The sequence below is a fragment of the Amphiprion ocellaris genome, chromosome 19 (genome assembly GCF_022539595.1).
Source record: "Amphiprion ocellaris isolate individual 3 ecotype Okinawa chromosome 19, ASM2253959v1, whole genome shotgun sequence".
Classification (NCBI taxonomy): Eukaryota; Metazoa; Chordata; class Actinopteri; family Pomacentridae; genus Amphiprion; species Amphiprion ocellaris.
Window position 1 is genome coordinate 28835806 of NC_072784.1, and position 27908 is coordinate 28863713.

A 27908-nucleotide genomic window follows, 5' to 3' on the forward strand; every position below is an offset into this window, starting at 1 on the left:
AAATTTCGAAATTTTTAACAGATCCATGGATCCAGACTATAAGCTGCATCACTGCCAAAATCTAATCACTTGGTCCTTGTGTCATTTCTGACCTTCCCTGAAAATTTCATCCAAATCCGCTAGTCCATTTTTGAGTAATGTTGCTAACAGACAGACAGACAGACAGACAAACCAACACAGATTGTTACATAACTCTGCTGCCATCCTTGATGGAGTAATAAAATGTCTTTATTCTTTCTGTGTGGCCCAGTACCAGTCTTCAGGTCAGTGTTTGGAGATCTAGAGGATGATTTAAGTCCCAAATAAAGGAAGTAAGACTACAAATGTCCCCAGAACTGTTTCAGGACAGAAGCTGCAACCTTAGAGGGCAAAAAAATAAAAAATAAAAGAAGAAGCAGTCAGCTATCACAGCTGCCAGCAGCAGAAGGAGGAGAAGGAAGGAACAAGGGATTTGCCATGTTTTCAGCTCACCAACTGTCAATGTGTCAATGCGATGCAGAAACATGCAGAAACTCCACTGTTTTCATCTGACTCATTGTGATGCTCTTCTTCTCTCACCTATTTCCCCTACAGGTTGACAGGTACCAGGCAAAAAAAAATAAAATAAAATAAAATAAAAAAATAGCCAGCCATCTTGTTTTTCTGCACAACTAAGTGGAACATCAGCAGCAGGAGCTCCTCCGGGGATTCAGGCCTGCAGTGAGCGATTGTCTGCTCATAATCATGTCATCAACAGGAGTTTAATATTCAGCGTTGAAGGTGTCAAAGGCAGAGCAGCGGAGATATACGACTCATAATTAGTCTGAAATGAATGCAGTAAAACAACGTATGCCTGGCAAGTACAAGACAAAAGTATATAATCTTAGATATAAATGATCACGTTTCCTTTCTCATACACTCTGTTGGTCTTCATTTTTCGACTTTTCACATCATCTGTAGTGAAGCAGAAACAGGATTTCATGACTTTCATGAGCTCAGAAAGTAATCTGGAGAATTTTCTTCTGTTGATGAATATTTCAAATTAAAAATAGGATAAATGTGGTTCTTACTAGACTGCGAAAAGACCATCAGTCAATATCAGCATGTTTTTTCTAATGAAAACATACTGACTGCATTTACATGAAAAGTTATACTCACAACTGATGTTTTTCAAGATAAGTTCTCATATCTGAGAAACTGTTCAGTTCTTGGTTTGACCACCATCTGTGTGTGTATGTGTCAAAATATAAAGCTGTAGTTGGAGGTTTGCAAAAAAATATGTGGCAATATTTGCGGTGGGACGCGATTCAAAAATGTATCTAATGAATTAGAGACTTTGTAATTTGCATTTTTAGCAAATACTAATATTTGACACAAGAAGTAAAGTTTTTCAATTCAAATAGATTTTGGTTGATGACTGAATCCATGAATAGACATATTCATTGATTCAAAACAACTGAAACGTTTATTACTCTGCCAAGGAACGTGGCAGTTATGTGATGATCATTGTTGGTTTGTCTGTCTGTCTGTCTGTCTGTTAGCAACATTACTCAAAAACTGAGAAACGGATTTGGATGAAGTTTTCAGGGAAGGTCAGAAATGACACAAGGATCAACAAATCCACTGCTGTGCACTTATCAGGACTTATCCTTTGGAAATGATACAAGGAACAATTGATTAAATTGTGGGGGTGTTTCTGAGTCCCATCAATTCCCGCCGCCTGCTACATATTTAGGTCACACGATTCAGTATCTGTACATAATGTACACATGAATAACACACGTCTGTGCTAATCACAAGGTCATTTTGTTTGTGGGTACATCTATATTACATGGACACATTCTATGTTCGCATGATTTCTGATCATCAATAACCAATAAAAAATCCTGCATTTATTAAAAAAAAAATGCTGCATTTCTGACAGTGCCATATGGGGAAATGAGCAGCCTTGGCGGAGGACTGCGCTCTCGGAGTGCTTTTCTTGTTTTTCATTTATATTTATTTGTGCATTTTTCATCTGTCTACTACATTCACAGATTAGTGCAAATTCAAAGTGCTATTATAGCGATTATATTCAACATTTTAAGACTTGTTGTGAACTCAAACACTTTCAGTGTCTTGAAAAGTGGTCTATTATGGTCTGGCTACATGCTAATGTTAGCTCTGGTGTCTGTGCTGCGTGCTGTGGTGATCAGAAAACTCTTTGTTGCACAATTTGCACACAACCACACTTTTATCCAAGCTGCCATCAGGAAGTTTTTTTTAAAAAAACATTCCATCAAGCTCAGTGTGGTCTCGTCTTCCTTCACTGTTCACCAAACTTTCTTCTGCGCTGACATCACTGAATGCATCCTGTGTATCTTCTTCGTGGCTAGCAAACAAACTTTAGTTGCATTAGCGCCACCTAGTGTGCTGGAGTGTGCATCAGTGGTATTGGTGTGCCAGAAATTAGGGAACTCAGAAAGGTGTGATTAGATGCATCATTTTTTTCACACATTATTTTTTCTGTAATTTATTAATCAAAATTAACACATTACAGTCACAGCCCTTGTAAATATATTTCCTGATGTGAGATTAGGAGCGCTTCTACACACATTCTGCAACCCTGACTGACAGATTTTACTTCCCGCTAATTTGCTGCCTCCTTGTTGTTTTGCAGTCTTGTCATTATCTCTTATTAGCAGCCTCATATTTGTTTAACTGTCAGATTTATGCCTCTGCTTTTACAGCAGAGATGGCAAACTGCTCTCCCTGGATCAACTTGTACAAAACAGGCTGCATTAATGAATGATTAAGTCCGCTAACTCTCCATCCAGACAGACACCGGGCATATGTTAGAGCTGCACTGCTAAGCAGTCGGCGAAATCCTGCAAGAGCTCAAATTCTTGCAAGAGAAATGGATATGCATCATAAATGGGCTGGTGGATGGAGAGTTGAAGGAAAAACAGACGGTAAACTCTGCAGGGAAATCTGGAGGGCAGAAAACAGAAGGCGGGGAGCTTCTACACTGAAACCTGATGACATTTATTATAGAATATTAGCTCTGCTCTCTCTTATAGCAGGTCACGATCAGCTACATTGCTGCCACTGGCTAGATTCTGTTATTCCACGTTATTTTGCTTTATAGGGACACATACAGTGTTTTTTGTGGAACAGGTGCTTGATGATGTTTCTTGTATTTATCTGCCTGAGGTTTCAACCAACTGATTTATATATTATAACTGTTAATCATACAAGGTCTGATGTCCTGTTTCTGTAGTAGCATCAGCTGCCTCCAGCCAACCTCATGCATTAACTCCTACTTTCAGTATCTCTTTGCCAGATTGCCTTTGTTCATCCCTGTGTGTTCATCGCTTTCCAGCATTTTTCTCAACTCTCCATTGGCTTTATACTCTGCTTTGTCCTTTTATTTTTGGATTTTTGCCGACTCCCTACCTGGATTAGTTTGCCTGTTTTAGACCACCTCTCTTTGTGTGACCACCTGGATTCCCAGCAAAGACTTCTATTCCATGTGTTGAGTAATGTTCTGCTGAGAAATGTTACAATGCACACTGTGTTTGTGCCCAAAGAAACGCCTGAAGAAGGTCTGACTAATCGAACAGTTGCACAGCATTCATCGTCAATAAATCATAACAGCAGCGCAGCAGTGTGTGGTCACTGCATCTCCCTGTTCAACACAGCAGCATCATAATGTGACGCACGGTGGTGACAGCATCATGATGTGAAGCATGGTGGTGGCAGCATCATAATGTGACGCACGGTGGTGGCAGCATCATGGAGTGGGGATGTTTCTCAGCAGCAGGCCCTGGAGGCTAAAAAGGTAGAGGGTAAAGTAATCCAGGAGGACGACATGATGCTGTCTGAAGAGAACTGAGACTCGGAGAAGATTTGTTTTCCAGAAAGACGCTGAGTCGAAGCAAACAGGCAAAGATCCTCAGAAATGGTTTAAATACAACAAGGTGGAAGTTCTGGAGGCCGAGTCAGAGTCCAGACCTCAATCCAGCTGAGATATTTGAGGCTGGACAATCTACTGATTATAAATCAGTAGATTGTAGATCTGTAAATTCTTGTCAAGAAAGCCAAGTTTTAATGATCATGGTTCAATGCTGACAAGTATTATAATATGAAAACTTCCATGAAGGGTGAAGGAGGAATAACTATCTAAATTCACACAATAATGAACACACAGCCCTGTACTTATGATCCAGATTGGTTAGAACTAACCTGAGCTGTGCTCCCTGACAAACTGCAGATGATTACAGATGACCTCATTTGAGTACAGGAAGTCATTTCAGTAAACTGAGAGCAGAGACTCGTATCTTAAGGGCATTATTTCCAATTTAATACTGCATAACAAACTGCACAAATGCCTACACGTATTCCAGCAGCTACATGTGTTTGTCCACTGAGTAATTATTTTCTTGTGCTGACTTTCCTCTCTCAGTCCTCGTTTTCTCAGGAGGCGGTGGCTAATGATGCCTCTCACTAACAGTGGAGCTTTCAGCATAGTGTCAACAGGCCTGACCGCTGTAACGAGGAGCAACGATGGAGGGAGAAAGAACAAGTTTGAATAGATAAACGAATGGTTTGTAGGAATGAGTCGGTTTAATGTTTCCACGGCGGGATAATAGAAAAAGGAGGGAAATACGGCATGTATGCTGTGTAGGTCCACCTCATGCTGCCAAAGCTAGGACTCATGTCATGTGGTTTCTGGCACCAGGACGTTGGCAGCAGATTATCAGGCCCCTGTGGGTTGCCAGGTTGGTCCTCCATGCTCTGGACTTGTTCCATGACATCCCACGGACGCCTGATCAGATTGAGATCTGGAGAGTTTGGAGGCCGGTCGGCACCTCGCAGCGTTCGACTCATTCCTCTGCAGTTTTTGCAGCATTGTGGGGCTTGTATGTGACACATGTCAAAGCAATGTTATGCAAAGTTTATCATCACCATACTCTAACTTTTAATCATTCCTACATAGATTTTTCTGAGGAGATGTGTGATGATGATTGACGTAACGAACCAGGTTTTTCCTGCCAGAGAGCAGAAACTTTAAAACGTTTTTTCTCTCATTGGAATGCTCTCTAAGTCACACAGTTAGGTTCAGTTACTGGTGATACATGAAAGAACCTAGTGATGGAGGCCACCAAGACACCTATGACTCCTCTGAAGAAGTTACTAGTTACTGAGATGATAGAGACTGTGCATACAGAAACTGTTGCCTGTTCTTCATCAGTAAAACTTTATAGGAAAGTGGCAAAAAAAAAAAGCCACTGCTGAAAAAAGTTCATATTAAATCCATACTAGAGTTCACCACAAGACATGTGGAGACTCTGAAGTCAACTGGAAGAAGGTTCTTTGGTCTTTTTAGTCAATAGACGAGACACAATGTTTGACGGACACCAAACACTACACACAAACACACCATCCCCATGAACAGAAGGGGCCAAATTTGTCAATGAAGTTCAATACTCTTCTCCGAACTATTGATTCCTCTGTTTATTTACATATTTCAGTCTATTTTACCCTCCTGTTGTCTTCATTTATGGGCATGAAAAAATATTGTTTTAATATATATATTACTTCATTTGTAGCATTTCTTACTGGTTTAACATTTTTTTTGACACTTCTATTTAATTCATTTTTCCAGCAAGTTGATTCCAGGTTTCTTAAATTTTTGCAAAAGAAATTAGTAAATAAATTACACTTTTTTATGATTTATGGCATCATCACTGTTTACTACTAAACATGATGCATTTTAAACTCTGTCCTGTTTCAGGACTTAATATTGCAGGAAAAAAATGAGTAAAAATGTGACACTAGCAAAAACCGACAAACTACATGGAGTTCTGAGAGTTACAACAAATACTTCCAACATTGCACACAATAAATATCCCAGATATTTCTACAAATATCTGAAAATACCACGTGACAAAGACAGCTAGCTAAGGTAGAAATCTAAACCATTAACCCTCCTGTTGTCTTCATTTACGGGCACCAAAAAATGCTGTTTCCTTGTTTGAAAAAAATTCAGCAAAAAAAAATTTCTGAAAATTTGCAAAACCTTCAGGAAGAAAATTCCAATAATTCCTTCAAAGTTTCCCTTAAAGGTTTTATTTTTTTTAAAAAACCCAAATTTCGCAAGAAAATTCTTGTAAATATTTTCAAAAAATTAGTAAAAATCTTCCAAAAACCTAAAAATATCTCAATTCCATATATATCAGTAAAAATTCTAATGTTTTCTTTAAGAACATTCAGAAAAAAATCAACCAAACCCAGCGAATTTCGCTGGATTTTGGTTGATTTTTTTCTGAATGTTCTTAAAGAAAACATTTTTAACATTTTTTTCCACCAAAAAATATTCGAAAAGTTCCCAAAAATGTTGAAAATGTCAATGAAATCCAATAAAATCTCTAATAGGAGGGGGGAAAAAAATCAGATTTTGATCCGGTCGAAGATGTGCGCCTATTATGGACGTGTAATCTGGCTGTGAAAGGCGTATTGTTTCTCTGCGGATGAGTCACCTTCATTCAGCGCTTCCAGAATGATCGTTGACTGATAATACAGCACTATTTAGCGCCTACGCCTCGGCGTGCTGAATGAAAGGCAGAGGGAGAGCGCTCTTCTCACACTGATGCTAATCCAAATGTTTTCGGCGGATCAACGCGTCCGTCGGCCCGATGACGTCACCGAGGCCGGGTCGGTCTCAGCCCACGGAGCAAAGAGGGCAGAGGGTGTGTGTGAGTAAGACGGAGAGAGTGTGTGGACGAGCCCGAAGCCAGATGAACGGAGTCATGACACCACACACTCTGATTCAGGAGACGGAGGCGTGGAGATGGAGCCACGCTGAGGAGGAGGTGAATCAGGCCGGACACGAAGTCTAGCTCGGATCGCCTGGAAAACCTCCAGATACGGTGGATTTTTAAAAGCAAGACCCGCGTTGCTACTCAGGCTTTTGATTGATTTCATAGATTTTCATTCATTTTTCTGAGAACTAATTTTAATCATTAATTTCTCTATTCATTTACATATTTTGGTCTATTTAATGTGACAGTTTATAACGTCATTTATAAAATTTCTTACCTGTCTTTACATTTTTGTACACTTGTCTGTTTAGATAATAGTTATTTTATTTCATTTAATAAATAAAGTGTGATCGATTGATTTTATTAATTGATTGACATATTTTAGTCTATTTAATGTACAATTTATTACTTCATTTGTAGCATTTCTTGCTGTTTTCTTACTTCTTACTTCTATCTCTATTTTAGCAAAAGCCATTTACTTTAATAAAATAAACAAAGTCTGTTTGACGGATTTTATTTGTCACTCTTCTTAGAATGAATTTTATTTATTGATTTTTTGCATTTATTTACACATTTTGGTTTACTTAATGGACAGTATATTACTTCATTTGTAGCATTTCTTGCTGGTTTTACATTTCTTTTTGACACTTTACTTCTGTCTCTTTCATTTCATTAAATAAAGTCTGATTGATTTTATTTACTGATTTCTGCATTTATTTACATATTTTACTCTATTTAATGTATAGTTTATTACTTTATTTATAGAATTTCTTACTTCTTTACTTTATCTTGATTTATCTATATCTTAATATTTTTTAATTACATTTTAAAAATGTAATAAATAAATTTATTTATCGCTCTTCATAGAACAAATTTTATTCATTGATTTTTTAAATTAATTTACACATTTGAATCCATTTAATGTACAGTTTATTACTTTATATAATTTCTCAGTGGTTTTACATTTTTTCTTGACTTCTATTTCAATCTATCTCTATTTTAATAATAGACATATCATTTTATTTAATAAATACATAAATGAATAAATAAAGTCTGACTGATTGATTTTATGAATCACTCTTCTTAGAAGTAATTTTATTAATTAATTTATTTAAATATTTTGGTACATTTAATATAATTTTTTACGCCTTTTTACATTTTTGTGACACTTCTATCTCTGTTTTAATAATAGACATTTTATTTTATTTATTTTATTTATCTAGACTTTTTTATTTCAAAAATTTGACTGTGGAGGTTGTTTGCACTGTTTTACTGCATTTTAGTTTGTATGAAAAGTGCAATAAATAAATGAAGTCTGACTGATATTATCTAATGCTCTTCTTACAACTAATTTTATTCATTAATTTCTGTATTTATTTGCATATTTTACTCTAATGTACAGTTTATTACTTCATGTATATATATTTTCTCACCTGTTTCCATTTTTATGACACTTTACTTCTATTTCTGTTATAAAAACATTTTTTATTATTATTTTATTGTAGTTATTTATCTAGCTTATTTTATTTCATTTATCTAGCTCATTTTAGTTTTCTCGTTGCACGTGTTTGAGTCTTTTATTGATATCTGGACTGTGAAGGTTGAACTGTTTTATTGCATTTTCTTACATTTTTCTGAAGCACTTTGTCCACTGGGAGGACGACTGAATGTAGATTTAAAACTTAATGCACCAAAAACGATTTGATTGAGCAAAGCGTCCAAAACTGAGGCGTGTAAATGAAATTAAGTGCTTTGTGTGTTTTAAAGAGCTGCTGGTGTATGAGTAAGTCCCGTACCATCATTTGGAATTCAGAGAGCTTCATTCCCAAAGGGCTCCCTATTCAGCCCGAGCCAAAGCCAGATAATGGGCACAAAAACAGGCGTACGAATATTCACAATGGGCCCTTGAAGCCAGCGATGTAGGTGTTAGAGACAGAGAGATATTTAGGCAGGAAGACGAGGAGATGCTCGGACGAATAACAAGAAAGCAGCCCAGGAGTGATGCAGCAAAAGAAGAATGGATGTTGGAAGGTGAGAGACGAGACTAATGACCGTTAAAGCAAAGCCAAGAGGCAGCGATCGCTTCGATAAAACACCACAAAGTGCTCTCTTGACTGCCTGGATCACTGAAACCTTCCTGAAAAACTTTAATGGCCTCCGATGTCGGGTAATGAGGAGAGTCGTCGCCGCAGTTAATCCAACAATGAATGCACTTATTGAAAACAGCGATTGTTGGTTGCTGCGGGGGTGTTTATGCGTCTTAATAGGCTCGGCGAGGGAACGTTCATTAGCCATGAAGTCTAATTGGCTTTCTGCCGTCGAGATGGAGCAGATACTGTTGATGGGGCAGAAAGGAGGCTTGGTGGAAATACAAACTGGACCTCAGATCTGAGCAGCAGCAGATCACGTTCTTTACCAGACTTTGTGCACAGATTCATGCACTCCTGTGACTTCTGGAGAGGCAGCGAAACGAATAAAGTTTTGGACTTACGTCTGTGTCGGGACCCTTGTCGGCTCCGGGACAGGAGAAGCTGACGAACTCATGGCACCGTTTGTGGACCACAAAACAGCAAACTGAAAGAGAAAAAGCGAAAAGGAGGATTTTAAACCGATCATTTATGGCACCAAAGCTGTTTCTCTCATTTTGTTCGTAAAACGCATTCAGCCACCAAATCTGCTACTTAGGGGGAATAAAAACGTGAAGACAAGTAGAACCAGTGCAACATCCTGTTTGAGTTTTAAGCAACCTGTCAGACAAACAGTTAAGAGAAAATGGTATCATCTGCACTGCAAAAACCCAAAATCTTACCAAGTCTATTTGTCTTATTTTTAGTCAAAATGTCTCATCCCACTCGATTTACGATAAATTCACTTAACTAGGGACATTTCAGCAGATGGAGGGACTTGTTTTAAGACAATTCATCTTAAATATCTTGTTAAGTCAAACAATCTTGAAATTATCTTGTTTTGATTTATATTTTACAAGAAAACTCAAAATAAGTTTAACGCTTGTGTCGTCCTGCGGGTCAAAATTGACCCGTTTTAAAGTTTGAAAACGTGGAGAAAAAAAATATATTTTCACAGTGAAATTTCTGATGTCCACATTTTCAACATTTTTGGAAAATCTTTGAACATTTTTTTTGCTGGAAAAAAAGAAATGTTAAAAATGTTTCAAGGAAATATTAAAAGTTTTACTGATATATGTGTGATCATTTTAGATATTTTTAGGATTTTTTGGGGAAAAATTTTACTAATTGTTTTGAAAACATTTACAAGAATTTTCTTGCCAAATTTGGGGGATTTTTTTGTAAAAATAAAACTTTTAAGGGAAACTTTTAAGGAACTATTGGAATTTTCTTCCTGAAGGTTTTGCAAATTTTCAGAAATTTGGGGAATTTTTTTGCTGATTTTTGGGATTTTTTTCAGACAAGGAAACAATATTTTTTGGTGCCCGTAAATGAGGACAACAGGAGGGTTAATACATCTCAAATTATGAGGTTACATGAAAGTAAAAATCTATTTTTATTTTATTTTATTTTAACTTTTTTTTTTTTAGCATGTCTGGCTTATTTTGAGACAGCTAAGCTTGACAATCCTGGTAAAATACAGCTTGAAATAAGTTTTCCCAGCTAATTTTAAGATCTCAATATTCTAAACATCATATCTTATTTCAACAAATCTTACCAAGCCATTTTTCACTTGTTCTATTGGCAGATTTTTTCACTTATTTCAAGGCAAAAGTTCCTTGAAATTAGCATTTTTTCCAGTGTGGAGGTCCGATGCCTAGCAAAACTTTAAACGTCTAAACCAGCCATTGATGACTTAAAGCGAGGACAGATTCAACAGTTTGTTTCACGCCTCAAATGCTTTCAGAAATACTTTCGCTGAACTGTTTTCCTAATAAAGTTTGCGACCGAGCGACGCCTCTACTGGACTGAAGGTCGAAACGTCTGTCATGTGAATGTTGTTTAATGTCTGGCTTGTGCCGTTTTGTTTCTCATGTTTGTCCGTTGTGTCTTGTTTTTGTCGGTGTGTGTCTCATTTGTATTGTTCTCCGTCTTGTTTGCATTGTTTTGTGTCTGTTTCTTCTTGTTTATTTGCTTGTTTTATTTTACATGACGGTTTGTGTCTCATTTGTGCCTCTTGTATTATTTAGTGTTCTGTTTGTGTTGTTGTGTCTCGTTTCATGTTGTTTTGTTGTTTAATGTCTTGTTTATGTCATTTTGTCACATGTGCGTTAAACTAGTGAGATGAGTTCACTGAAAAGTCCAGTCTGTTTCCACGGTGATGCATTCAGGTGCAAACCCGTCATTTCTGTGGCCACAGTCACTATTTTACTCATCATGACGACGGTAATGCTAATCCCAACCCACAGCGTTTCCTTCCGTCAGATGAATGTGTCCTCGCTGCTGCGTCGGCCTGAATTCATCTCTTTGAGTAATAAAGACGAACCGGAGCAGAAACGGAGACGAACGGAATAAAAACCTCAGAGAAACAGCGACCCACGGTGATTCATTCCAGCTCTGGAGCCGCCGTTTGTCACTTTCACAAACGAAGAGTCCACAGAAACAGAAGCAGGTTGCGGGTGCAGCTGTAGAAGCAGAATCAGTGTCATTAATCCACTGATGTTCCCTGCAGCGCCACCACCAGGCTGGCATGAGTCAGTGAGTCAGAAAGTTCAGTTCAACACAAGGATGCCTTCAGCCCTCCTTACTAACAGCTTCAGGGTGTCTTTTGTGCAAGAAAAGACACAGTTTTAATGTTATAAATCAAACAAAACTAATAAATTAAAGCTTAAATAATTGATTATTTATTTTATTAAAATTTTAAAGAACTGGAATCAACATGTACAACATTTTCGCCAAAAAGATCCTGAATATTTGTCATGTGACTGTTGGTTGCAGCTGAATCTGTCATTGCTTTCTAGTTGTGTCAGGAAGTGCAGATTTTTTTTTACTTTTTACAGAATTTAGTTGAAACAAATTGTTTAAGTTTGACAATTATTTAAATGCAGAATAAGGTGATTTTTACGGGAATAGCACAATTTTAGCCTTAGATTGAGTTTAGTTTCCCATGTCGTCGTGTTTTGTCAGTATTATTTTTTATTTTGTGTCGTGTTTTAGTCCTTTTGTGTCTCATTATTATTATTTCCTGTCTTTTTTGCGTTGTTTGGTGTCTCATTTGTATCACTTTGTGTGTGATTTTTGTTCTTTCATAATTCATTTGTGTCATTTGTTGTCTTGCTTGTGTCTGTGTTTTTATTGTTTAAAGTCTTGTTTGTTTTGTTTTGTGTCTCATGTTTGTAAAAATAAAATTTTAAAAACCTGGAATCGACATGTACATTTTTCCAAGTCTCCTGATGTGTAGAATTTTTCATTATTTATATTTTTAAGTTGTTTTTATACTCCTTGTGTCTCCTCTCTGCTCTGTGGAAACACATTTCAGAACAGTTCAGCCAAAAAGTCCCAGAATTTTTGTCCTGTGACTGTTGGTTGCAGATGAATCTGTCATTGCTTTCCAGTTGTGCCAGGAAGTGCAAAATATTTTGCTTTTTTCAGAATTTGGTTAGAACAAATTGTTTGAGTTTGACAATTTACTAAATTCAGAATAGGGTGATTTTTAAGATAATATCACAATTTTAGGCTTAGATTTTGTTTAGTTTCCCAACAGATGCGTAAACTCTGCCCATTATTTCTGTTTTGACAGTTTCTGTCGGATAAATGGTGTCATTTTGATTTAAATAAGACTTGATGGGAATCACCAAAAGCTTGCACTGGAGTCATTTAGAACATTTAAGCTTTCTGACATTAGCATTTAGCTTAAAGTTCTGCTGTTTCTGCTGCATTTTCCACTCATCAACTTCAGAACTGTCAGTATTTCGATGAAGATTCTAAAAAACTGTCCTCGAGTCACACTGAACATTCATTACAGTGACATTCAAATTAAAATAGAACTTTTTCAGTTTAATTAAGTGCTTCTACAGGCGTCCTTGCATGTGTGTTTCTAGGTCAAGCTCTATAGAACAGTGTGCGTCAGTGTAAAAATCTGCTTTTTCAATGTTTTATTCACATTTAATTGGTTTCAGATCTTCTAAAGCTGTGCCAAATTTGCTTTTTTCCCATGCAAGGTTCCTCAGATTTTGACAGCTGCAGGTAGTCGATTGAAAACTGGATTTGATTTTAAAATGATATCAGATCCTACTGACCCGCACGATTACATTATGGCACAACAGATTCACAAAAAATCTGTTGAAATTGCTCCTAAAATCACAAGGCGTTCAGATGTTATCACTGTTACAGCAGGAAGATCTGGGTTTAAATCTACTGCTTTGACAATGGAGTTCAGATTTTCCTCCGTGTTTGTGCGTATTTTTTCCTCCATGGTCTCCCAACGTTCCACATAGACGTACGGTTCGTTGATTAGTCATTTTAAATTGGCTGTGAATGTGTTTTCTACTTCTAGTGATCTGTTTAGGCTGCTGATAGATGCACGAAGGTCAGGTCTTTTTTCTTGAAAGTGACTGGATGAGGGTTTAACAGTCAGATTGTTACTCTGCCAAGAAACACGGCGGAGTTATGTGATGATTGGCGTTGGTTTGTCTGTCTGTCTGTCTGTCTGGCTGTTAGCAACATTACTCAAAAACAGACCAACGGATTTGGATGAAATTTTCAGGGAAGGTCAGAAATGACACAAGGACCAAGTGATTAGATTTTGGCAGTGATGCGGCTTATAGTCTGGATCCACGGATTTGTTAAAGATTTCTGTATCATTGCCAGATAGCAGCACAGCGTTACTATGACAACAAGTGAATACCATGTCAGCTGCCTGCTGATGATCACATGATTGTGATCCTACTACAAATCCACCACTGTGGACTTATCAGGACTTATCCATCATAAATGATCCAAGGAACAACAGATTAAATTGTGGGGATGTTTCTGAGTCCCATCACTTCCCACCGCCCGCTACATATTTAGGTCACGTGATTCGGTTTCTGTACATAATGTACACATGCATAACACACGCCTGTGCTCAGCGCAAGGTCATTTTGTTTGTGGATACATCTGTATTAAATGGACACATTCTATGTTGCCATGATTTCTGATCATCAATAACTAATAAACAAAAGCTGCATTTCTGACACGGGGGAATGAGCGGCCTTGGAGGAGTACTGTGCTCTCTGAGTGCTTTTCTAGTTATTTTCTGTGACTGCTGGTTTTATTTGCTGTTGTTTTGACTTCATTCCTTAAATCCAACTCGCCCTGAAGTCAGAGTTCCTCTCCTCTTGATTCAGCTGTTGATGAAATTAAGATCTGAGCAGAACGCATCGACTCTGCTGTTTATTTCCATCTTCACGGTTTTCCTCTGCAGGATTAACTCATCAGGTTTCTCCTCCTCATCCCGCTGACTGAATCTGAATCAAGGCTGTGATGACGTCCGTCTCGCCCACTCGCTCGGTGCTGATCTCAGACCAGTTTGCGGATCGACTCGATGCTGATCCCGGTTCAGAGGTGAGTGATGGCCGCTAAGCTGAGCGTTGGACTGAGAGTGTCAGGAAAGCTTAGCAGATTTACACAGTGTTTCACTGCGACTCTAATCCCCGGTGTCGACTTCCACTCACACAGACACACACACACACACACACACACACACACACACACACCTATACCTACACCTACACACACACACACACACACACTCAAATCTGTCTTCAGAAAGTAGGAACCAAAAAACGCTACAGGAGCTGAAACAGAGTCTCTGATATTATGGAAGGAGGAAAACTAACGCTGAACTATTTATGTGGATAATTAATACACAAATAGAATATATATGGTAAAAACATCTGAACACTCATGTATAGAACAAGAAACTGGTGGATAATCCAGGTTCTCCAACGTTCCACATTGATGCACGATTGGTTAATGAGGCATTTTAAATTGGTTGTTAATAGGTTTTTTTTAGTTCTCGGTCTAGTTCTAGTGATTTTGTTACTCATTTTTTCGTCTTGTTTGTGTTGTTTTGTGTCTGTTTTTTATTGTTTAATGTCTGGTTTGTTTTGTTTTGTGTTTCTTGTTTGTGCCTCATTTCTGTCTCATTTGTACGATTCTGCTTGTTGTGTCATTTTGTGGCTCATTTGTGTTGTTTTGTAACTTGTTCGTGTCATTTATCGTCTTGTGTAGTTTTGTGCCTGTTCTTGTTTGTGTCGTTCTGTGTTTCATGTTTGTTGTTTTGTGTCATGCTGTGTCTTAATTTAGTTTTGTTTCTTGTTTTCAGTTATCATGTGTTTTGTCGCTATTATTTTTTGTCTCGTTTTGTTGTTTTGTTTCTGTTTTTTGGTGTTGCATGTCTTGTTTATGTCATGTTGTGTCTCATTTTGTGCTGTTTTGTGTCTTGTTTAAGTCATCATGTGTCTCATTTGTATTATTGTGTGTCTTTTTTGTGTTGTTTTGTTTCTCATTTGTGTCATTTACCATCATTTGTGTTGTTTTGTTTCTGGATTTTGTAGCACTGCCTCTTGGATAGATAATAACCAAAAAAAAGAAAACCAATCAAACTTTTCCAATCATATACTCTAAGAAAAACAAATGTATATTTATTTTTTGTATTCTTTCTTGTCTTTTTTGTACTGTTTTGTGTCTCTTTTATCATTTAATGTCTTGTTTATGTCTTTGTGTCTTGTTTTCGTCATTATGTGTGATTTGTATTATTTTCTGTCTTGTTTGTGATTTTGTTTCTCATTTGTATCATTGAATATCTCATTTAAGTCTCTTTTTTGTCATTTTTTGTCTTGTTTTTGTTGTGTTATGCCTCAATTTTCTTTTGTATCTCATTCGTGTCAAAATGTGTTGAAATTTTTGTAGTTTTTGTAGCTGTTTTGCTGTTGATCATCATTCATGCTTGTTTTTTTTTTTTTAAAGCATCAGATATTGACCGTTTTTAACTGTTTTTCATATAAACAACACGCTGCTGTTGGATGCATTTTTATGGTAAATTATTACACGAGTGACTCACACTCTTCTAAAGATCTTGACCTAGAAACACATGTGAGGACACTGTGGAAACACTTAATTAAAATATGTTTTTTAATCTGAATGTCACTATAATGAATGTTGAGAGTGACTCTTGTGTAGGGAGGCGACTGAGAGACTCGACGGTAGGAAGTGTACTTTTCTCCAGGTGATTTAGTCCAACGCAGGCAGAGGTGACACAGTGACATACTGTACCGTCAGGGATATTATGATTAATTACTGGGAGCTTTGTTTCACCAGCCTAATTGCATAAGCAGAGAGATAAGGGGCTTTGGCGTGACAAAGCTGCTTACACAACACAAACCCATTCTTGTGAGTGTCTGTTTGAGAAGGTGGAGGTTTGTCTGTTTTCACACATAGCGTCACATCCACGGCCCAACCGCTGATCCGTTCAGGCCCGGTTAATCCGGTGAAACTGATAATCTACCGAGTCACCGTTAATAGAATCATGTAGCCTTGCAGCGGAGATAAAGAACCGAACCGACTCGATACCCTCCAGACGCAGCTCATCGATCCGAACCCCCTCCGAGAGCATAGAGAGCTGCAGCTTTGATCTGAGATCCACGGGAGGAACGAAGGGAACGAAGAGGCCGAGTGGGAGGAAACGAATCCACTGGCTTTAAGGCCACAGTGAGGAGGGATCTTTGAAATGTTGGTATCGGATCTGCATCGTTTCCTGCACTGAATTATTGTCGAAGTGAAGCTTTGTCCTCATTGTTGGGGAACCACACACAAATTATTCATTTTCTAGGTCATTCCAGACTTGGGATTCAAAATGTTTGAAAAATAAACCTTCTCTTTTACAGTTTTCTGCTCCATATTCATCAATAATAGGTATTGATTGGCTCAGCTTCCACATCAATGGCAGCATTTTTATTCCATGTTTTCTGTGTTGTTTGCTAACCCTACTCTAATCACAGTAACAGGGTTGCTAATCCATGCTAATGTGATCTTTTTCTCAGCAGTAGAAGCTAGATATTTAGCTGCTGTTACTGCTGACCAAGAGGACAAACTGACTGATGGAAAACAGTCCAAAGAATTAGTCTGATCCTGATAATATGAGGTAGAGTGAGACATTCAATCAAGGCTGACAATGGGATGGAAAGATGAAAAATAGAAGAGAGGACATAGCTTTGCTCTACACATTCTTTAAGGGGAGCTGTTTGATGATGTAAATGACAAAAACAAGACAGAAAATGACAAACAAGACACAAAAAACAAAAGCAAGGCAAAAAATGACAAAAAACACCAAATGACAGAAACGCGACACAAAACAACCAAAATGAGACACAAAATGACCAAAAAAACCCCCAAAAACAGCAGAAATGAAACAGAAAACATCAAAAACAAGACACAAAATGCCAAAACAAGACACAAAAGACAAAAATGTCATCTACAGAATTGTTGTGGGACACATGTTTCATACTTAATTCCATCCATCCATTATCTATACACCGCTTAATCCTCATTAGGGTCGCGGGGGGGGGGGGCTGGAGTCTATCCCAGCTGACTCAGGTGAAGGCAGGGGACACCCTAGACAGGTCACCAGTCTGTCGCAGGGCTACATACAAAGACAAACAATCACTCTCACATTCACACCTACGGGCAATTTAGAATGATCAGTTAACCTCAGCATATTTTTGGACTGTGGGAGGAAGCCGGAGAACCTGGAGAAAACCCACACATGCACAGGGAGAACATGCAAACTCCATGCAGAAAGATCCCGGGAAAGCCGGGACGCGAACCAGGGATCTTCTAGCTGCAAGGCGAAAGTGCTAACCACTACGCCACTGTGCAGCCCCTCCATACTTAATTATTATTTAAAATATTATGTTGATTAAAAAAAAAATATTCCCACAATTACAAGAGACATCAATGAAAAAAATACCCAAAAAAAGAGATTTAAATCTCATTTGAGCAGTTTTATTTGAGTTTCAGTTTGGTCATCAGGGGGGTGGGACAAGAGAAAAATGGCATTTTAGGGGGAACTCCAGACTTATTTGGCATTTTAAAAAATATTTTCAAACATTCTTTTATCCTATTTTTTTTAGGTTTGGTCTCAACAACTGCATGCTTTAGTATTTTGTACATGAATTATTTCAAATTTGATGGGTGGGACATAAAATGTCCTCCAATTCTAGAATGACCCAATTACAAAGAAGCTTCCTCCGAATCGAGCAGGTGATCGTGTAAAAGCTCGGCTGTGTTGTTTCTGTAGCAGATTCAAGAGGAAAAGGGAGGAGAGTTGTGGAGGGGAGGAGAGGGGAGGTGTATTGTCCTCTCTCGGTTATTTTTAGGCTGGATTCTGGCCGGGGCTGGAACAGTTTGTACCGAGCTGTGGAGAAGAAGCGAGGGAAGACGTTGCCTCTACACCTGGCCAGTGGACGCTATAAATACAACACAGCGGGCCGGCCTGCACGAGAGAGGACGGTGAATGATGAATGAGAAGCTGTGGAAGGCGGGGGAAAAAAGATAAACATGAAGGGAATCGAGTTCTCGTCAAAATTTGATGGAGTTCAGAGGGCAATGAGAGACGATATCCGTCTGCTGTTTATCATCCTGATCACTTCCAGCAGCCGTCTGCTCTTACGCCGCCGCATACATGATTTAATGTGCAGCTAAAGGCCTCGTTAGCTGCTTCATTCAGACAAGATCGAGCCATAAACCCTCCTTTGCTTTTGGGAAACACAGAAAAACGTTGCAAATTGGAGCAAATGTATGTCAAATAGTGGTGGGACAAGATTGGAAAAAATAATCAAGTTAATTAGAGGCTTTGTAATTAATTATTCTTGATTAGTCACATTTTGGTTGACGACTGAATCAACAAGAAAAGCCCTCAGAGAGCGCAGTACTCCGCCAAGGCTGCTCAGTCGTATCATTTCCGACGGATGAAACCTTTACTAAAAAATGACCTTGCACTGAGCACAGGCATGTGTTATGCATGTGTATGTTACGTACGGATACCGAATCGTATGACCTAAATATCTAGTAGGCGGGAATTGATGGGACTAAGAAACACCCCCACAATTTAATTGCTCTTTGTATAATTTCCAACGAATAAGTCCTGATAAGTCCACAGCGGTGGATTTGTAGTAGGATGACAATCATGTGATCGTCAGCAGGCAGCTGACGTAGTGTTCACTGGTTGTCATGGTTACAGTGCCAGTATCTCGCCATGATACAGAAATCTTTAACAAATCAGTGGATCCAGACTATAAGCCGCATCACTGCCAAAATCTAATCATTTGGTCCTTGTGTCATTTCTGACCTTCCCTGAAAATTTCATCCAAATCTACTAGTCCATTTTTGAGTAATGTTGCTAACAGACAGACAGACAGACAGACAGACAGACAGACAGACAGACAGACAGACAGACAAACCAATGCCATTACTTTGATACAGACAATGATCAACTTCAATTTAGGTGCTGTTTTTGATTTTTATAGACCCCCAGTTTCTGAACCTGATGATCACCGCTCAACCTTTAATCCTTTTACACCAGGAGTGTCAAACATGCGGCCTGGGGGTCAAAACCGGCCCACCAGAGGGTCCAATCCGGCCCGTGGAACGACTTTGTAAAGTGTAAAAATGACAGAGAAGACATTAACTGCAATTTGTAAATTTGTAAAATGATAAATGTAAAATAACTTCTAGACCATGACAAATTGTTTGGATCATAAAGTAAAATACTAGATTGTTCATTGTTCTTTTGTCATTTTGTGTCTCATTTTTGTAATATTTTGTCTTGTTTTTGTTGTTTTTTATCTGACTTTTGTCGTAAACTAAAATACTATATCATCCAGATGACCAAATGTTGTGTTCCTTTGTAGATCCTCTGTGATCTATAAGTTGTAATGTGTAAATGATAAACTGAGGCATAATGTTGTTGAAATTGAACTTAATTTTCAGAAGAAATTTCAGGTGGTTCATAATGTTTTGTAAAAAAAATAATTCCTTAATTGTGATTATATTCGGAATATATACTTTTTGCACTAAAACAAAGGAAATATTTGAAGTTGTGGTTATTTATAGGTTATTCTGCTATGATTTTACTGGTCCGGATCACTGGAGATGAAATTGGGATGTATGTGGGCCCTGAACTAAAATGTTGCTGTTTTAGACTCTGGTTCTAGTGACTGGGAATTTTCATTTTAAATGTGTTTTTTTTTCTACAATCAAACTGAATAAGTGAAGACCTGTGGGCTGTTTTCCATCATCAGAATATGTGAAATACATCCCAGAATATGAGGACGGTGGGTCACCTTCAGATTTCTCATCTACACAAATGCTTGTCCAGGTAACTGCAGACTAGTTCAAGTTCCAAACTGTGGATGCTGTCGCAGACTAAATTGCCTCAGTACATCACAATCTAAGTCTCTGTCCTTTTGCCAGCACCCCTGGGAGACGGAAGACGTGCGTAATACACCAGCGAGCAGCGTTTACCTGCAGAGGGAGGAAATGAACAGAGCTGCAGCTACAACAAAGGCCTGGAAATTCAATTTCAGCGCATACATTCAATTATGCATGCTATAAGCACATAAGCAACAGAGATGGGGCAGCGAGGACGCTCACACCGTCAATGCACGACCTTGAAAGCAACAATAAAGCTGTTCACAAGAACCACTGACGGACAACAGAGCAGGAAAAAGAGAAGAAATAATGTGGGATACTGCAATGGAGTCTTTTACTTTATGATCAAAACGACAAAAAAGGACAAAAAACAACAAAATGAAGACAAAATGACACAACGAGACAAAATGACAAAAATGACAAACAAAATGACTGAAAAACAGACAAAAAACACAAGCCAGACAAAAAAAACCCCACCAAATGACAGAAACGATGCACAAAACAACGAATAAAGTGAAACACAAAACAACAAAAATAGGACTAAAAACACAAGCTAGACTTAAAGGACACACAAAACAACAAAAATGACAAACAAAAACAGGAGACAAGCAACAAATAGACAAAAAAGACAAAAAACAACAAAGACAAAATATTACAAAAATAAGACACAAAATGACAAAAGCAAGAAACAATGACAAAAAAAATGGACAAACGACACGAGACAAAAAAAAAGACAGAGACGGGGCAGCGAGGACGCTCACAGTGTGAATACACAACCTTGAAAGCAACAAAAAAGCTTCACAAAGACCACTGACGGACAACAGAGCAGGAAAAGGAGAAGAAATAATGTGGAGACACAAAGAGATAAGATTTGATGAGAGCAGAAAACAACAGAGCAGAAATCTTCGTTTGGATCAGGATGTAGTTTGTGTTTCTCTAATTATTTCCAGCATCACAGGATCCTGCTGAATGAATATGCATGTTTGATTGTTTGCATACAGTAGGCGCATGTAGAAAGAATCTCTGCATGTCAGCAGGAGCTGCAGAGAACAGGATGGAAAAGACCTCAGGCAGCGTTCGGCACAGAGGGGTGCTGCTCGCTTTTTGACAAAGCAAAGCAGAACACTCGTGACAGGGCTCCGGACTAATTACTTCTCCGGTAGCGCTGCTGCTACCAACCGGTCCAGTTGAGAACCAGTTTAAACGGAGTTCAAGGTGAATTTGGCCTCGTCAGATCGCATCTCGGCTCCACCTAGTCTCCATCTACGCGGTAGTGGTGTGGAATACTGCAAGGTTTAGTATCAGCCTGATACCAAGTAAATACAGGACCAGTACCGTCTATACCGATACCGATACCGATATTAATACCGATACTGATACCGATACTCCAGACTAACTTTTTCAGTAGTATTAGTATTAGTAGTAAATTTGTAAAACTATACATTTTAAATAATTTCTAGACCATGACAAGTTGTTTTGATCATAAAGTAAAAGACTAGATTGCTCTTTGTTCTTTTGTCATTTTGTGTCTCATTTTTTGAATATTTTGGGGTTTTTTTTGTTGCTTTTTGTCTTGTTTGGCTTTTGTTGCTTATCATGTTTTTTTCATTTTATTTCTTGTTTTTGTCATTTTGTGTTTCCTTTTTGTCTCACTTGTCATTTTTCCATTTTTTTGTCGCTTTGTTTCTCACTTTTGTCATTTTCTATCTCATTTTTGTCATTTGTGTCTCATTTTTTTTATTATGTCATTGTTACACTGCCTGTCCTATGTGTCTTTTTAATTGCCCCCCCTGGGGACAAATAAAGTTTTCTGAATCTGAATCTTTTTGGAATATTTTGACTCGTTTTTGTCTTGTTTTGTCTGGCTTTTGTTGTGTCATGTTCTTCTAATTTTGTCCTGTTTTTGTCATTTTGTCTTTTTTTTGTCTCACTTGCGCCGTTTGTCCATTTTTGTGTCGCTTTCTTTCTCGATTTTGCTGTTTTGTGTCTCATTTTTGTTATAGTTTTCTTGTTTTTGTTTTTTGTCTTTTCTTTGTCAGACTTTTGTTGCTTGTCTCATGTTTTTGTCATTTTATTTCTTGTCGTTTTGTGTTTCCTTTTGTTTCACCCTGTGTTGTTTGTCCATTTTTTTGTCACTTTGTTTCTTGCTTTTGTCATTTTGCGTCTCAATTTTGGAACATTTTGATTTGTTTTTGTCTGGACGTTTGCTGCTTGTCTCGTGTTTTTGTCGTTTTGTGTTTCCTGTTTGTCTCACTTGCATCATTTGTCTATTTTTTGTCGTTCTTCTTGGGTCTTTTGTCACTTTTTGTCTTGTTTTTGACTTTTTCTGTCTTTTTGTGTTGCTTGTCCATTTTTTTGTTGTTTCTCGCTTTTGTTTTGCGTCTTGTTTTTGTAATATTTTGTCTTATTTGTGTTGTTTTTTTATGTCGTTTTGATGAAAACTATAAATTTAAAATAATTTCTAGACCATGACAAGTTGTTTTGATTATAAAGTAAAATGCTAGATTGTTCATTTTTCTTTTGTTGCTCAGTGTCTCATTTTTGACTTTGTGTCTCGTTTTTTGTAATATTTTATCTTCTTTTTGTTGTTTTTTGTCTGACTTTGTCCTTTTGATCATAAAGTAAGATACTACATTGTTCAGTTTCAGATGACTAAATGTTTTATGCCTTTATAAACTAACTTTTTCAGTAGTTGGTAGGTTTTCAGCAAAGGTAAGGTACTGTCTATGGTCCAGATCTGGAATGAAGATGAGGTTGTAAATGCTCACAGGGGTCTAAGGATCAGACTAATTCCTGGGGAGGTTTTCTGTGGATCAGGAGGAAGAATCTGGGTTGCCAATGAAATCACAATGAGGGATAATCTTACACAGTTTTCACTTTTGACAGTTTGGTTGTTGTTGAATATGAATTTTTTAAATTAAATGTCAACTAAATGACCGTCTGAATTTAATAACAAAAATCTTCTAATTAGCTAAACAATAATAAAATGATCTGATTCAAAAATAGTTTTGATTGTGTTCTTTTTATTAAGTTGAGATAATCATGACAGATATTTCTTTTATGGCAATATATATAATTTTATATGAAAAATAACAAATTGTATCTGTGTCTGAGAAATCACTTTCACCTAAGTTCCCCATTACAAAAAACCTCTCAAGGAAGTGTGTTGAGTCATGTGACTGTACAACATCCAATCACAAGGGGAGGATTAGCTGCTGCTCCTCAGACAGTTTGTTGAAGCCGCATCAGTTAAAGCATTCAGGAGAGAAACTGAAACTAAAGTATTGATATCATTACACTGGTATCGTTCAATATCAATACTAACGCTGGTATCGATATTATCGATATCTGGATCGATGCGCCCACCTCTACTCGCAGCAGGTGGACAGGCAGCGGCGGTTATCACCTTGGCTCCCTGCCTTCAGAGATCTGTGTTTGATTATGCATGTCTGGACGGTTTGTTCCAGCAGACGTTAATGATGGGGCCCTGAGGGAACAAGCTGCTTTCTGTTTCACATGGTTTGTGCTTCCCATCATAGAAACACTAAACAGCCACACGGTCACACTTCCACATGAATCACTTTTTGGGATGGAAACGCTGATCGGTGCTTCACCGTGGTCGAGACCAAAACATCTCAATAACCATGAAATGAGTTTGGTAATCCCCAGACTTTCTCTCTGGCATGAAGCAGATTTTACTGAAATATCTTCACAGATGGGGTTTGAACAATTAATTACAATACAGAGAACTACGGTATCCAAACTGTAGGAGCTGCAGCTTTTTTGATAAATGTAAGATGTGTCACAGTATACCTTTTTAAATGGAGCATTAGAGAGAAGCCTCTAAATCAGGGGTGTCAAACATGCGGCCCGCGGGCCAAAACCGGCCCAACAGAGGGTCCAGTCGACAACTTAGTAAAGTGTAAAAATTACAGAGAAGACATTAACTGCAAATTGTAAATTTGTAAAACTATTCATTTAAAATCATTTCTAGACCGTGACAATTTGTTTTGATCATAAAGTAAAATACTAGATTGCTCATTGTTCTTTTGTCATTTTGTGTTTCATTTTTGGGATTTTTTTTGGTTGTTTATTAGACCACATTCAACCCAATCTGACCTCAAGTGGACCGGACCAGTAAAATCAGTGCTAGCATGCTAATCCCAGCTGCAGCTGCAGACTTGGCTGACTCTCATTTATCTAACAAGTCATCATTTTCCAAACTGTGCACCTCATTAGCAAGCGAGACGTCCTCATAACACAATAAATATGCAGAAGAATCAGCATATGCACATAATATCAGTCATTATCGGGACACGCTCGCTGAAAACGCACAGTCTCTGCACAACTAATAGTGTTTGTGTTAAGAAAGGGCCACAGGGGGACTGGATCAATTATTCCAAACTACAGGTGGGAGTGTTTGGCTGCCAGACATCTCTGAGTCACACAGGGGAGGTAGTGATACGACCTCATGAATTAAATACCACTCTGCACACGCACACGAGATGGTGCATAGATGTGAGTTTTCTAATCTGACATATGCACATAAATGCAACACACTCAGACAAGTTGACACACCAGGCTCCTCAGACGTCCAACATTAACTCTAGTCCAGCTCAGAGCGCCTCGACCCAAAGATCAAATATCAGCCCCTCTCGCCTGCCCAGGATCTGGGCAGGTGAGAGGGGCTTGTGATTGGAGGATGCTGGTAGACCTGGACCAAAAGCTCTGCTTCCCACCTGAGATCACATCCACCAACCTGCGACCAGACCTGGTGCTATGGTCAGCTTCCTGTCGGTACGTCTACATCATGGAGCTCACAGCGCCCTGGGAGAGCTCAGTAGAGGAGGCCTATGAGCACAAGAAGCTGAAATATATGGAGCTTGCCGCTGATGCAAAACAGTCAGACTGGAAGCTGAGGGTCCGACCAGTAGAAGTAGGCTGCAGAGGCTTTGTAGCTACCTCGACATCTAGGCTTCTCTGGGAGATGGGAGGGAAAGCCCACCAGCAGGCAATGAAGGACCTCTCCAGAGCTGCTGAAAAGGGAAGTCAGTGGCTGTGGATGAAGAGAAAGGACTCCACCTGGGCCTTCAGGTGAGTAGACGGCATCTAGGGAGTGAACCTGGGATGCTGGGATTCACTGCTGAACCCTCTGGAGGCGTCATGGGCCTATTAGCGAAACACAGATGAAGGAGGGAGCCCACTTGATAACCCAGAGGATGCCCTCACCCAATCAACCAACCCACAGAGTCTCAGGTGTCTCATGTATGCAAGCAGGGATATCAACATCTAGTCCCACACAACAGATCTATATCATTCAGTTCCAGATATCTGTGACTAAATGTTTCCTGCCTTTGTAGACACTCTGTGGTCTGTAAGTTTTAATGTGTGAATGATAAACTGAGGCATAATATCGCTGAAATTGAACTTAATTTTCTTCAGAAATGTCAGGTTCTTCATAATGTTTTGTTAAAAGAAAAAATTCCTTAAATGTGAACATTTTCAGAATGTACTTTTTTTTGCACTAAAAGAAACGGGAAAATTAGGAGTTGTGCTTATTTATAGGTTATTAAGCTGTGATTTAAGTGGTCACTGGAGATCAAACTGGGCTGAATGTGGCCCCTGAACTAAAATGGGTTTGACACCCCTGAATTAGACCAAACAATAGTCTGACTGATAGCTGGAGGTGTGAGCATGTACACATGTGGGGGGAAAAAAAAGAAAAAGAAAATGTAATCCTGAATATGCACACATGCCAGAGGTTTTCTTTTCAACGCCTCTGGTTTGAGTGCAGCCTACACGCAGAGCAGCCGGCCGGGCGAAAGGCAAAGGTCGTGGCCACGTCCAAGTCTGGCACCCGGGGCCGGACTGATACCACACATCAGCATCAGAGCATCTTCCACTCCCGCGGCACTGCGTGTCCTCCACTAATTTGCTTGGGCTAAATTTGTCTCAGGACATTCTGGAACACAAAGGAAACTCTTCTTTTTTTTTTCAGTCACTTCTCATAAATTCTCTCACAGTTTGCCACAAAGAGACGTCGTTCAGCGGAAAACAGTGACCTTGATCACTTCTGTGGCAGAGAAAGCAACACTATTAGCGCTATTCAGTTGCCACATTTACTAATCTTATATAATGCTATGGATTCTATAAGCCAGAAACCGCTGGGCTCCATTGTGCTGCTGGCCACAGGTTATCTGCTGCAGGGCTGCACTGCCAGCTGCTGCTCCTGATATAATGTGGCAGCTAAGTAGGTTATACGCTGGCTGTGGCTCTGATGTTTGCTCTTGACCTTTGTCCCGCCTTGCACTGATTCTCATACGATTCGGATCAAAGCGCCGAGCCGAGATGCTTTTTATTTGCTCTACAAGTCACTTCATTCCCGGCTGCTTCTCTCTGCACAACCTGAAATATTTTGCGCTGTTGTCATCGGCCTTTTATCAAAACTGATGGGTCATTCCAGAATTGGAGGGCATTTGGGCTTGAAAATGTTTGAAAAATAAACCTTCTCTTTTGCAGTTTTTGCTCCATATTCATCAATGAGAGGTAATTAACTATAAAAGAATGACTGGTTTAGCTTACACATCAATGGTACCATTTTTATTCCATGTCTTATTTGTTGTTTGCTAACCTAATGTGATCTTTTTCTCAGGAGTAGAAGCTAGATATTTAGCTGCTGTTACTGCTGACCAAGAGGACAAACTGACTGATGGAAAACAGTCTTTAGGAAAACTGTTTGATGATGTTAATTCCAGAGTTTCATGTGATTCCCTGTTTTCTTCTTCTTCTACCAGCTAAAAAGGTTATGCTAACAGGGTCGTTGTGGGACACACGTTCCATGCATAATAATTATTATTTTAAATATTGTGTTGATTGAAAAAAAATGTTCCAACTATTACAAGAGACAGCAATGAAAAAAATAAAACCAAAAAAAGAGATTTCGATTTAATTTTAATTGTTTTATTTAAGATTCAATTTGGTCATCAAGACAAGAGAAAAATTGCATTTTAGGGGGAACTCCAGACTAATTTGGTATTTTAAAAAATATTTTCTAACATTCTTTTCTCTTTTTTCTACTTTTTTTCTTTATGAACTATGTAGTTCACAAGATGAGTGAACTCCACAGCCCTGCAGAGTCAAAATGCAGAATATCTGGTCAGATTTAAGACAGAAATCAGTTGTTTCTAAACAATATGATCAATTTTTGAAGAAAAAGCACAATTTAACCACAGAAAATATAAAACTGAGAACTGAGATAAAAGCCAAACCGTGGCAGTTTAGTTCCAACCCTCATAATCTCCAAAAAGCTCCCTGCTGAGATAGTTTTACCTGAAATAAACCCTCTAACCCACCAGAGGGTTTAGAAGTTATACTATCTTTAAAGATCAAAAAGACACAGCTGATCAGAGCCACAAACTCCAAAAACAATAATGCAAAACGCAGAATATCTGATCAAATTTAAAGCAGGAATCTGACGTTTCTTTCAAATGGATTATTTAAAATTTGACGGATGGAATGTAAAATGTCCTCCAATTCTAGAATGACCCTGATATGTAAGCTCCTGCAATTTGAGCATTTAATTTCGTCATTCTGTTTGTCAGCCGTTTCTTAACGAAGGATATCTGATGTGAGATCAGATTTGGAGCGACTCCAATAGATTGTGCGAGTCACAAAATGGCACAAACGTCAGCTTTAATAACAACTCTGCCTGACGGTGTTTTGGTTAACAAGCATGAATCACAGCGAT

The 27908-nt window shown here is 38.4% G+C and overlaps 1 protein-coding gene across 2 annotated transcripts in view; it reads right to left on the reverse strand.

Moving 5' to 3' along the window:
- The window catches only part of prkcab (protein kinase C, alpha, b), a 164967-nt gene that overhangs the window by 93189 nt on the left and 43870 nt on the right, over positions 1-27908 (reverse strand). For both annotated transcript variants that reach the window (XM_055005284.1, XM_055005283.1), the window contains exon 3: positions 9274-9356. In XM_055005284.1, the coding sequence (XP_054861259.1) occupies positions 9274-9356 (83 nt within the window). The remainder of the gene's footprint in view (positions 1-9273; positions 9357-27908) is intronic.